Genomic DNA, 12,963 nt, shown 5'->3' with positions numbered 1-12,963 from the left:
GAAAATTCTTGAAGATAAACTTTACCCGTAACACTACAGACTCAAATATATAATTTATTCCAAATTATAGTCCAATTTCGTGGTCAAAATCCAAAAAAATTTAAATTTTCTAAGTTTTTCTTTAAAATCCCAAATTTCTACCAATTTTCATACCTAAATCCGTGTGATAAACCTTGTATGGAACTCACAACTAGTAGAAATCACTTACCTCATGCTTGATGATGAAAATGACACTCCAAAATTGCTCCTAGGTCGGCTCCCATAGAGGAAATGAGATAAAAATGGCCAAACTCCCGATTTTTAGAAGAACACTGCCCAGTCCGACCTTCTTCGCGAATGCGGCAAGTTCCTCGTGTTAGCAAAGCAATATCAGCTCTAGCTCCAAAATTACCCTTCACGAACGCGATTCCCAGCTCGCGAACGCATTGCTTAACGAGGCGACCCTTTCGCGAACACGTTGCCGCGAACGCGAAGCACAAAATCAGCAGCCAACAAATTCTTCTTCGCGAACGTGAACTCCTTGGCGTTCGAGAAGAACAAAACCAAAACCAGATATCAGCAGCAGCAACTCGGCCAAACTTGGTCCGAAACCATCCTGAAACATATTTGGGGCCCCCGAAACCCGTCCAATCACACCAACCAGTTCCATAATATAATGCGGACCTACTCGAGACCTCGAATCACATCAAACAACATCAAAATTACGAATCGCATCCCAATTCAAGCTTAATGAGCTTTAGAACTTCAAACTTCTACATTCGATGCTGAAACCTATCAAATCACGTTCGATTGACCTCAAATTTTGCATACAAGTCACATTCGATATTATGGACCTATTCCAACTTTTGGATTCGAAATTCGACTCTGATATCAAAAAGTCTACTCCCAGTCAAACTTTCGAAAAACCTTCAAATTTCTAACTTTCGCCAAATGGCCCCAAAATGACTTACGGACCTCCAAATCCACATCCGGACGCGTTCCTTATACCAGAATACCATATGGAGCTATTACAAGACTCATAATCCCAAACAGACATCGATAACATTGAAATGTACTCCAACACAAATTTATGAAATTCTTCCAAAATGTTAACTTTCCACAATATGCGCCGAAATGTTCCCGGATCATCCAAAATCTGATCCATACATACGCTCAAGTCCAAAATCGTCATACGACCCTATTGGAACCTTCAAATCTCAATTCCGAAGTCGTTTACTCAAAAATCAAACCTTGGTCAATTCTTCCAACTTAAAGCTTCCGAAATGAGATTTTTTGTGCAAATTAACTGCGAACCTCCCGAAATTCAATTTCGACCACGCGTACAAGTCATAATATCTGAAGTGAAGCTGCTCAAGGACTCAAACAACCGAACGACGCGCTAGAGCTCAAAACGACCGGTCGGGTCGTTACATTGTTATTAGAAACTTTTATTAGCATATTATTTTATTTAAATTTTTGTATGGTACTTTATTTTTATAATATAATAGAAGATACATATTTTTTGTTTTTTATTTTATTGTATTATTCTCAATAATATTTTTTGAATAAATAAACTTTTTTTAAAACAAATAACAAAAATTATATTAAAAAGTAAGGAAATTTTAAATTGGTAGTTTTTTATTTTTTATAATTTAAATTTTTTATTTTAAAATAATTTTAAAACTCCAACTTGAGACTACTTTATAATTTGAATGGATTGTTTTTTTTTAAATTTCGTTTTTGTTATAAAATATTTTATTTTATTATTTTATAGATATTTAAATTAAAAAAATAGCGAATAACTAATTATTAACTAAATAACTAATTGTTAACTACTTATGTCATGTGACTTTTTTCTAGACTGCTACTTGGCTTAAGGAGAAGACTTTTGTTTGTTCTTTCTAGAATGTCACTTGGCTTAAGTGCTTATCACAGCGTGCTCACTGGAACGATAGAGGTTGCGGCAGAGGCTGTACCAGTGATTGTAGTGACGACGAATTTCCCCTGTTACCAAAAAAAAATTATTGCATACTCTTATCCAGTAAAGCTCAATTTTCTTCCCCCTTCGAACTTTTGATTTCTTGTACCAAGTCATGGTCAATAGTCACTATTATTAGTTAATATATTGATGTACAACATTTCTAGGCCCCATTTGAAGAGAGTTTTGGAAAAAAAATTGAAAAAATATTCGGAATGTTATAAAATAAAAGTAATGCAGTAAAATGTAAACAAGAAGAGATAGAGAGAATGGAGAAGTATTTTCTTCTTTCACTTTGGTGTAATTTTTTATTGCAATTACATGGCCTTTTATAGGCATAAAAAGTAAAGATGATGGACATAAAATAGGAAATTTAATCTTTAAGTTATTCACAACATGGACATCCAATGTAGCATCCAATGTAGTATCCAATGTAGTATCCAAAGTAGTATCCAATGTACAAACTATTCATAACACTCCCCCTTGGATGTCCATGTAAGATAATGTGCCTCATTAAAAACTTACAAAAAAAATATTGGGATGTACATAGTTATTTATAATATGCATTGCTTGCTGCCTCATTAAAAACCTTACCAGGAAAACCCAGTGGGACAAAACCTTGGTTAAGGAAAAGAGTGCAGCGTGTAGTTACTCCCCCTGATGAAAAATCACTTAATGTCTCGAAGACGACGCATTCCAATATTATATATCAGCTTTTCAAATATTGAGGTTGGTAATGCCTTAGTGAACAGATCAGCCAAATTATCACTTGAACGAACTTGTTGTACATCTATTTCACAATTATTCTGAAGATCATGAGTGAAAAAGAATTTCGGTGAAATGTGTTTTATTCTATCTCCTTTGATATATCCTCCTTTCAATTGAGCTATGCATGCAGCATTGTCTTCATACAATATTGTTGGAATATTCTCTTTCGAAGAAAGGCCACATGTTTGCTGAATGTGTTGAGTTATAGATCTTAACCAAACGCATTCTCGACTTGCTTCGTGAATGGCTATTATCTCTGCATGATTTGAAGAAGTAGCAACCATAGTTTGTTTTGTCGAACGCCATGATATGGCTGTACCTCCACTTGTAAATAAATAGCCTGTGTGAGATTGACCTTTGTGTGGATCAGACAAATATCCTGCATCTGCATAACCAATCAATAATGGCTTGGATTCATTTGAATAAAATAAACCCATATCAATGGTCCCTTGGAGGTATCTGAATATATGTTTAATACCATTCCAGTGTCTTTGTGTTGGCGAAGTACTAAATCTTGCCAATAAGCTTACTGAGAAAGCTATATCTGGTCGGGAATTATTGGCAAGATACATTAATGCCCCAATTGCACTAAGATATGGTACTTCGGCACCAAGAAGCTCTTCATCATTTTCATGAGGTCGGAATGGATCTTTCTTTATATCAAGTGATCTCACAACCATCGGGGTACTCAATGGATGTGCTTTATCCATATAGAATCGCTTTAAAATCTTTTCGGTGTATGTCGATTGATGGACAAATATTCCATCTTTCATATACTCAATTTGTATACCAAGACAATATTTTGTCTTTCCAAGATCTTTCATTTCAAATTCTTTCTTCAAACAGTCTACTATTTTTGGAAGCTCCTCAGGAGTTCCAATGATATTTAAATCATCAACATACACGGCGATTATAACAAATTCAGATCCAGACCTTTTTATAAAGACACAGGGACAAATTGGATCATTCTTGTACCCTTCTTTCAACAGGTATTCACTCAAGCGATTGTACCACATACGTCCTGATTGTTTCAATCCGTATAAAGATTTCTGAAGCTTTATTGAACAAGTTTCTCGAAAATTTTTATATGCTTCTGGCACTTTAAATCCCTCAGGTACTTTCATAAAAATTTCGTTGTCTAATGATCCATACAAATAGGCTGTAACAACATCCATTAGATGCATATCAAGTTTTTCTTGTACTGCCATATTTATGAGATACTTGAAGGTGATAGCATCCACTACAGGAGAATATGTCTCCATATAATCAATTCCAGGCCTTTGGGAAAACCCTTGTGCCACAAGTCGTGCTTTATATCTAACGACTTCATTTTTATCATTTCGTTTTCGCACAAAAACCCATTTATACCCTACTGGCTTTATGCCTTCAAGTGTTCGAACTATGGGTCCGAAGACTTCACGTTTTCCAAGTGAAGTTAACTCTGCCTGGATAGCGTCTTTCCATTTTGGCCAATCATTTCTCTGTCTACATTCATTGACAGATTTTGGTTCAAGATCCTCATTTTGTTGCATTATTTCAACAGCAACATTATAAGCAAAAATGTTATCGATAACAATATTATTTCGGTTCCATCTTTTCCCGGTTGAGACGTAACTTATTGATATCTCTTCATTTTCATTATTTTTAGGTACCTGGACCTCCCCTAAGGTCTTATCATTTGTTACGTCTTGGGGCTCTTCTTGAGCCATTACCTCTGTGTTATGTTCACTTTGATCACTTGTTCCTTTTCTTCTTCGAGGATTTTTATCTTTAGAACCGATTGGTCTACCACATTTCAAGCATGACATAGACTCATTTGCTTTAATTAATTGTTCTGTCGGGATATCAACTCGAATTGGAGCATTAACAGCTGGAATATGTGACTTAGTCACCCTTGGTAGGTTAGTGAATGCATCTGACAATTGATTTGCAATATTTTGTAAATGAATAATCTTTTGAACCTTTTGTTCACATTGATTTGTTCGAGGATCTAAATGAGACAGTGATAATGCATTTCAATCTATCTTCTTTTTAGCTGCTTATTTTCTCCCCCTAATGTTGGATATACTGATTCATTAAAATGGCAATCAGAAAATCTTGCCGTAAATAAATCTCCAGTCATCGGCTCTAGATATTTTATAATAGAAGGAGATTCATATCCAACATATATCCCCAACCTTCTTTGAGGACCCATCTTTGTGCGTTGTGGTGGAGCAATTGGAACATATATCGCACAACCAAAGATCCTAAGATGGGAAATATTTGGCTCCTGACCAAAAGCCAATTGCAATGGGAAGACTTTATGATAACTTGTGGGCCTTATCCGCACAAGTGCTGTTGTGTGCAAAATAGCATGACCCCATACTGAAATGGGAAGTTTTGTTCTCGTAAGCATTGGTCTAGCAATTAATTGGAGGCGTTTGATCAATGATTCTGCTAGACCATTTTGTGTATGAACATAAGCAACCAGATGCTCAATTGTTATCCCAGTTGAAATACAATAATCATTAAAGGCTTGGGATGTAAACTCACCAGCATTATCAAGACGAATTGTCTTAATTGCATAATCTGGAAATTGTGCTCTTAGCTTTATTATTTGAGCCAACAATCTCGCAAATGCCATATTGCGAGTTGATAGTAAGCACACATGTGACCATCTTGTAGATGCATCTACCAAAACCATATAATATTTGAATGGTCCACATGGAGGGTGAATGAGCCCACATATATCACCTTGTATACGTTCCAGAAATGCAGAGAATTCCATCCTAACTTTAATAGTTGATGATCTAATAATTAATTTTCCTTGAGAACACGCAACACAAGAGAATTCCTTAAATTGAAGAATCTTCTGATTCTTCATTGCATGTCCATGTGAATTCTCAATTATTTTACGCATCATATTAGAACCAGGATGGCCCAACCGGTCATGCCAAATAATAAAATTATCTTGATTAGTAAACTTCTCGTTTACTACGGCATGTGTTTCAATCCTGCTAATACTTGTGTAGTATAAGCCGGAGGAAAGAGCAGGTAACATTTCAAGCACATATTTCTTACCGGACATTATTGTAGTAATATAAAGATATTCAATCTTTTCATCATTTGTAGTCTCAATATGATAGCCATTTTGGCGAATATATTTGAAACTTAATAAGTTTCTTTGAGATTTACTACAATATAGTGCTTCATCAATAGCCAAATTTGTTCCTCCTGGTAGTAATAAATTGGCTCTTCCAGAACCTTCAATTAATCTTGTACTACCGGATATTGTATTAACATTCGCTTCTTTCATTACCAAATAAGAGAAATATCTCTTATCTTTTAAAATAGTGTGTGTTGTAGCACTATCCAGAAGACATATATCATCTTTATTAATCTTGAATCCAACTGAAGACTGGGGAATTTTCATATTCTTCATAAAAAAAAAATACATCATAAGAAATATGAAAGACAAACGGAAAAAAACATTAAGAAATACATTAGGAATGTAGAAACTAGCAACACATGATGCATTAGGAAAATACACTTAAGAAAAATAAACTAGTTGCAAACATAAAAATAACAACTTTTATAGCTTCATTCCCCAGTAAGATGATTAGTTCTTCAGTCAATATCCTCAAAGAAGTCTCCAACTTCTAAATGAGTAATATTTGTTAGGCCTTCAAAATCATCATCTTTATATGCAAGATGTGCCTTAGAATCATATTTATTTGAGGGACCTGCTTCATCATCATTATTTTGAAAGGTCAAGTGTGCCTCCACATTATTTTCTTTTTTCTTGAGGGAGGCTTGATAAAGTTTGACAAAATGTTCTGGCGTACGACAAATGCGTGCCCAATGACCTCTCATACCACATCGGTGACACATACTAGCTTTACCTTTTGAATGATTAATTTGAGAACCTTTATTGTTCTCCAATTTATTTCCACCATAATGACGATAATTGTTTCGCCCCCTACCACGTCCACGTTTACGACCATGTCCACGACCACGGTAATTATTTTGTTTTCTTTCAAACTTATCATATGTTGCTACAACATTCACTTCCGGAAATAGAACTGACCCGGTGGGACGAGCTTCATGATTTTTCATTAATAGAGTATTATTCTGCTCAGCCACAAGTAGGCATGTGATTAACTCAGAATATTTCTTAAAACCTTTTTCACGGTATTGTTGTTGTAGCACCACATTTGAAGCGTGAAAAGTAGAAAATATTTTTTCCAATAAGTCTTCATCTGTGATAGTGTCTCCACATAATTTTAATAGAGAACTTACTTTAAAGATAGTAGAATTATACTCACTTACGGTTTTAAAGTCTTGCAACCTTAAATGTATCCACTCATACCGAGCTTTCGGTAATACCGTAAGTTTTAGGTGGTCATATCGATCATTCAAATTAATCCATAATTCAAGTGGATCTTTTACGGTTAAATATTCAGTTTTTAACCCTTCATGTAGATGATGACGAAGGAAAATCATGGCCTTCGCTTTATCCTGATTTAATGCTTCATTTCCTTGTATAATAGTATTTCCAAGACCTTTAGCGTCAAGGCGAATTTCAACATCAAGAACCCATGATAAATAGTTCCTTCCGGTGATGTCAAGTACCACAAATTCAAGTTTTGATAAATTTGACATAGTGAAAACTATCATAAAAGATGAATAAGCTAGAGAAATAATTATAATAATAAACAATTAATGAAAACAAAACGATTAAGGTAAAAGAAATGAAAATAGAGCTATATCATGTTAACAATCTACTATTTCATTTTATTCTTGCCATAAAGTAGAAATTACATACTTGTTTTATTTCACTTTATATTATTGATATATATGTGTTAATAGAATTGAACGTGACTAACATTATTTATATGTTCCAATAAATATAAAGTAATTAAAAAATTATTGCTTGTCAATTCATTTCTCACAGTTTTTCAAAATGCCTTAAAGATATGTTTTGATCCAGGGAGTCCATGACATTAGTGCACAGCTAGTTTGATGACTTTGAGGTCTTCTAAGAGTTGAGCACGGAAGAAAATAGTTATTTTATCACTGCAATGTACTTAAACTATTTAAGATGCCCAAGCGCACAAGTAATCTGCAAACAATGAGCATATGATATGTACTGCCATAAATAAAATGATTATAATGATACATACCTTAATAAAATATGGCTCAACTTAGCGGGAGTTAAGAATAAAATTAGAGCTTCGTGCTGATAACGTATTATAAAATAAAAGCAATGCAATAAAATATAAACAAGAAGAGATAGAGAGAATGGAGAAGTATTTTCTTCTTTCACTTTGGTGTAGTTTTTTATTGCAATTACATGGCCTTTTATAGGCATAAAAAGTAAAGATGATGGACATAAAATAGGAAATTTAATCTTTAAGTTATTCACAACATGGACATCCAATGTAGCATCCAATGCAGTATCCAATGTAGTATCCAATATACAAACTATTCATAACACAAAAAAGTTTATGCAAGGAAAAAGGTATAGGTTATTGTTATTTTAAGCAACATTTTTTCCTCAATTTTTTTCTTAAGAAAAGTGCCTCAAAAATATTTTCTAACGAAACGGGACTTTATAAAGGCCAAAGATCGCTTTTAGCCTTCAAGCGAAATTATTTATATCCGGTAGCCGTAATAATTTATAAAAGTTGTATATTATATTTTTTTGTACATAACATATAAAACAAATATATATATATATATATATATATATATATATATATATATATATATGTGTGTGTGTGTGTGTGTGTGTGTGTGTGTGTGTGTGTGTGTGTGTGTGTGTGTGTGTGTGTGTGTGTGTGTGTGTCTTTCTGAGCCGAGAGTCTATCGAAAACAACATCTCTGCCCTATTGGAGTAGGGGTAAGGTCTGCGTACACACTACCCTCCCCAGACCCAACTTAGTAGAACTTTAGTGGGTTGTTGTTATTGTATATATCCAAGGCAGTGTCATTTTTTCCTTTATAAATAGCATCTCGAGCCAACAACTGTAGATTGGAATAGGTTGAAACTGCATTTTATTGAGATTTGTAAAATAAATCTAAATAAATCAGAAAAAAGGTTTAAATAATAGTAGTACTAGTAATAATTAAAAACAATAAAGAAAAAAACAAAAGGCAGATAGAGTAGTGAATGTGGAAAAAGAGAGACGTCGCCCTGAGCTCCTTCTGCTCAAACGAATCAAACCATTTCTCGTAAGAGAATAGAAAATCACAAGAAAAATTTGATCAAAAGTGACTAGAAAAGAGGCGGTCAGAAGGAATGAGTGGAAACTATGTTGATTGAGTGCAATTTCTAAATTAGGAAAGATTAGACAGAATCCTACCAATCTAAATCAAAGTTTCCAACGGTGAAAGGCTGCCCCTGTCGGCGGGTTCCTTAGGTCCATGTAGTCTAAATCTCCGCTTAGGAAAGAAGTCCAAGTTTACTTTTTGCGAAAGGGAAAATGCTAACTTTACTAAGTAATTTCATTCTAACCAACACCACTATAATATATCGAAAGAAAAAAAGAAATTACGTGTTTGATTGGGCACGAAATTTAAGAAAAAATAATTTTTTTTTGAATTTCTGGTCCTAAATAAGTTAAAAAGGATCTAGAATATTTGTGTGATTATAAAAGTTTTTATTAAGTGTAAAATTATAATTTTAAGTTAAACTATTTTCAAATTTAAAAATGATCATTCCTTTTGGAATGAAAAAAAAAAAGAAGTCGCTACTATTCGCTTGGAATGAAAATTTGGTTCTTACCTATTTTGATTACGATTTGTGGGGTTTTCTTTTTTAACATTCTTTCTTGTTTTTTTCACATGAGAATACATACCCCATTACTTTTTTTGATTGATTCTTTCTTCCCTGAACTCAAAGATGCTTTCTTTTTTGCTGTGACTATGAGATCTCATTTGGGGTTCTGCTTTTCTTATCAAAATCTTAAAACTGTTTGAAAAAAAAGATAAGAGTCTTTATTTTTTGGAGCTCTGCTGACTTGATTAATGAGGTTTGCTGTGCTTTTTTTATTTCTTGAATTTTACATGCTTTTATTCCATCTGGATATGTAATTATTTCTCTTGTTTCAAGATTTGTTTGGGATAAAGTTTTGATCTTGTAAAATAAACAGGATGCTTTTAGCTCATTTTGTCAACCTAAATGTTCCTGAGCTTATTTTGTCTTTGTGACTGTTGTCTAAGCTTTTCATTTGTATTTTCTATTTTAGCTCATTTAAGCTGATTATTTGGAGATTCAATTGATTTTTTAGGTATAGGGATGTATATCTGAAGATGTTTCAGGAAGAAATATATGAATCTTGCTTTCAAGGAAAAATAAATAAACTTCATTTCTACCTAAAGAGTTGTGTCTTTTGAATATATAGGAAGACACCCTTTAGATTCCTAGTGGTTTTAGTGGAAGAATATGTCAAATATCTCAATCACTCTTGAAAGGGGGAACTGCATTCATTTGTTTATTAGCTATTTCTTGGCACATTTGTCTGGGCTTTGTGCTTCTCTTATTTGAGTATGTAGCTTTGTGGAGTAATATTATTGTCATCGCTGTAGAAAAAAGTTAGTCTGAAAACAAGATAGAAGATCGACAAGGATGTGTTGCTCTAGTAGTGAGCACCCTCCACTTCCAACCAAGAGGTTGTGAGTTCGAGTCACCCCAAGAGCAAGGTGGGGAGTTCTTGGAGGGAGGGAGCCGGGGGTCTATAGGAAACAACCTCTCTACCCCAGGGTAGGGGTAAGGTATGCGTACACACTACCCTTCCTAGACCCCACTAGTGAGATTATACTGGGTTGTTGTTGTTGAAAACAAGATAGAAGATGGAGAGTGTTTAATTATTGTGGGGTATTGGAATTTCAGGTCTCGTTGAAACATCTAAGACTTGATTTTCCAACAACTGTTTGATTTATGTGATAAACATGCCACATAGTCATTATACAATAGAAAGGGATCAGTAAGATAATTCCTTTTTTTTTTTTAACACAATTGTAGGATACTAAGATGACATCAGAAAGGTTAACAGGAGAAGAATCTATTCAACAGGATTTGGAGTCTTTAAGCGTGTCGAAAAAGCTAGTCAGAAGTGTGAGCCAAAAATTGAAAAAGAAGAACCATAGAAGCGGAGGGGGAGAAGAGGATGATGACAGGGGCGTCTCCTTGAGATGTCTAATGCTATACAGAAGAGGGGGTGGTTGCAAAGTAGGTGCTGACACCGGCGATGAGTTATGGGATTCATGCGGTAGAAGAAGGTCAAATGCAAGTGAGGAAGGCAAAGGCTACGCCCCAATATGTGGAAATGAAGAAACCACAGTAGATTGCTTCGCTTATGGCCTGAGGGAAAAATTCTGGAGGAGGACTAATAGGAAATCTCTAGAACTTGAAGCAGCACTACAGAACAAAAGCATGAATGTGTTTTTACCGGATGACATCCTTGAAATGTGCTTATTAAGGCTTCCTTTTATGAGTGTCATGAATGCTAGGCTGGTGTGCAAGAAATGGAGAAACTTGACAATGACTCCTCGTTTCTGGCGAATGAGGCAAGAAGGTTCTTTTCAGAATCCATGGGTTTTTCTCTTTGGGGTTGTAAAAGACGGTTGTTGTTCTGCAGAAATACATGCATTGGATGTTTCCTTCAACCAATGGCACAAAATTAACTCTGAAATTCTGAAAGGAAGGTTTTTATTTTCTGTTGCCGGTATCCATGATGATGTTTATGTTGTTGGAGGCTGTTCTAGCCTTACTAACTTTGGGAAAGTTGATAAGAGTTCATTTAAGACACATAAAAGCGTGCTCGCTTTTAGTCCCTTGATGAGAACGTGGCGTAAAGCTGCACCAATGAAGCATGCAAGATCATCCCCTATTTTAGGAGCGTATGAGATCAGTTCAGATTGTTTAATTATTAGGAATCAACAAACTCGAGGAGACAGAAGATTTTACCGTCCAAGAGTTGGTGGGGTATCTGATGTTTATGAGGATCCTCATAGACTTTCAGTTAGACGCCAGTTTCGATATTCTCTGGATGAGAACGAGCTTACGTCCTTGCCAAGTGTGAAACCATACAAGTTTATCAAACAAAAAGGCGAACATTCAAATAAAGATCAAAGACGCTTTCTCTTGATTGCTGTAGGGGGTCTTGGATGCTGGGACGAGCCTCTGGATTCTGGGGAAATTTATGATTCCATGTCAAATAAATGGACAGAGATCCAGAGGCTGCCTGTAGATTTTGGAGTAGCTTGTTCGGGGGTTGTGTGCAATGGGATGTTTTATGTTTATTCAGAAAGTGATAAGGTAGCAGCATATGACATTGAGAAGGGCTATTGGGTTCGAATCCAAATCAGTCCATTCCCTCCCCGAGTTCATGAATACCACCCTAAACTTATATGCTGCAATGGACGGTTATTTATGCTCTCTGTCTCGTGGTGTGAAGGAGAAGGTCAGATTGGCAGGAGAAACAAAGCAGTAAGAAAGCTTTGGGAGCTTGATCTTATGTATCTCACTTGGACAGAAGTTTCAACACATCCTGATGCCCCAATGGATTGGAACGCTGCGTTTGTTGCTGATAAAAACTTTATATTTGGAGTTGAAATGTTCAAAATATTCGGGCAGGTGCTAGACTTCTTGACTGTTGGACAAGTATCTGGTGCTGGAACAAGCTGGAGCCATATCTCAAGGAACCATCTACCCCATGAATTGGATGCTGCTTCTTGCTTGACTAAATCCATGGCAGTGCTACACTTGTGACGGATCAAAGAAGACCTACGATAACATCTGTTTCCTCAGCTTCAGATCTTCTGAATGCCAACTAGTCAAAATATGTGCAGTGTCATATTCTTTTGTTATGGCCAGTTTTTACCATTTGTTGGACGTTTGATGCGCGTTTAACTCATCTATATATTCTTGTTTATTTCATTACTAGTATTAGAACCCGTGCATCGCGCGGACAAAAATCATGTCAAATTGTGATATAGGTTGTTTGAATCATGTTCGAATAACCTTAAAATATAAACCTTTAAGATAAAAATTATATAACATTAGATATTAATTATGAAGAAGGATATGAAATTATTGTTAAATCTCGTAGTGGACAGCCTATTTTTTTTAATATATATATTTATAGTAATGTTGCACTATGGGCCGGTCCCGAACCGGACCGGACCGGGCCCGCGGTCTTAACGGGCCTGGTGGTCTCTTAAAGCCCGAGGCAGGCTGGTCTTCTTTGGTAAGC

At 35.2% G+C, this 12,963-nt stretch overlaps 1 protein-coding gene across 1 annotated transcript; it reads left to right on the top strand.

The window, feature by feature from the left end:
• Positions 1-9,539: 9,539 nt before the first annotated feature.
• Positions 9,540-12,647, top strand: LOC107818340 (F-box/kelch-repeat protein At5g42350-like). Its single transcript, XM_016644335.2, has 2 exons — positions 9,540-9,738; positions 10,731-12,647. Exon 2 carries the CDS (start codon positions 10,740-10,742, stop codon positions 12,477-12,479), a length of 1,740 nt encoding a protein of 579 aa, XP_016499821.2. The 5' UTR covers positions 9,540-9,738; positions 10,731-10,739; the 3' UTR covers positions 12,480-12,647.
• The last annotated feature ends 316 nt before the right edge of the window (positions 12,648-12,963 follow it).

The sequence above is a fragment of the Nicotiana tabacum genome, chromosome 1, assembly GCF_000715075.1.
Source record: "Nicotiana tabacum cultivar K326 chromosome 1, ASM71507v2, whole genome shotgun sequence".
NCBI lineage: Eukaryota > Viridiplantae > Streptophyta > Magnoliopsida > Solanales > Solanaceae > Nicotiana > Nicotiana tabacum.
The sequence above is the reverse complement of the archived record's forward strand: the minus strand, read 5'-3'. Positions and strand labels throughout refer to the sequence as shown.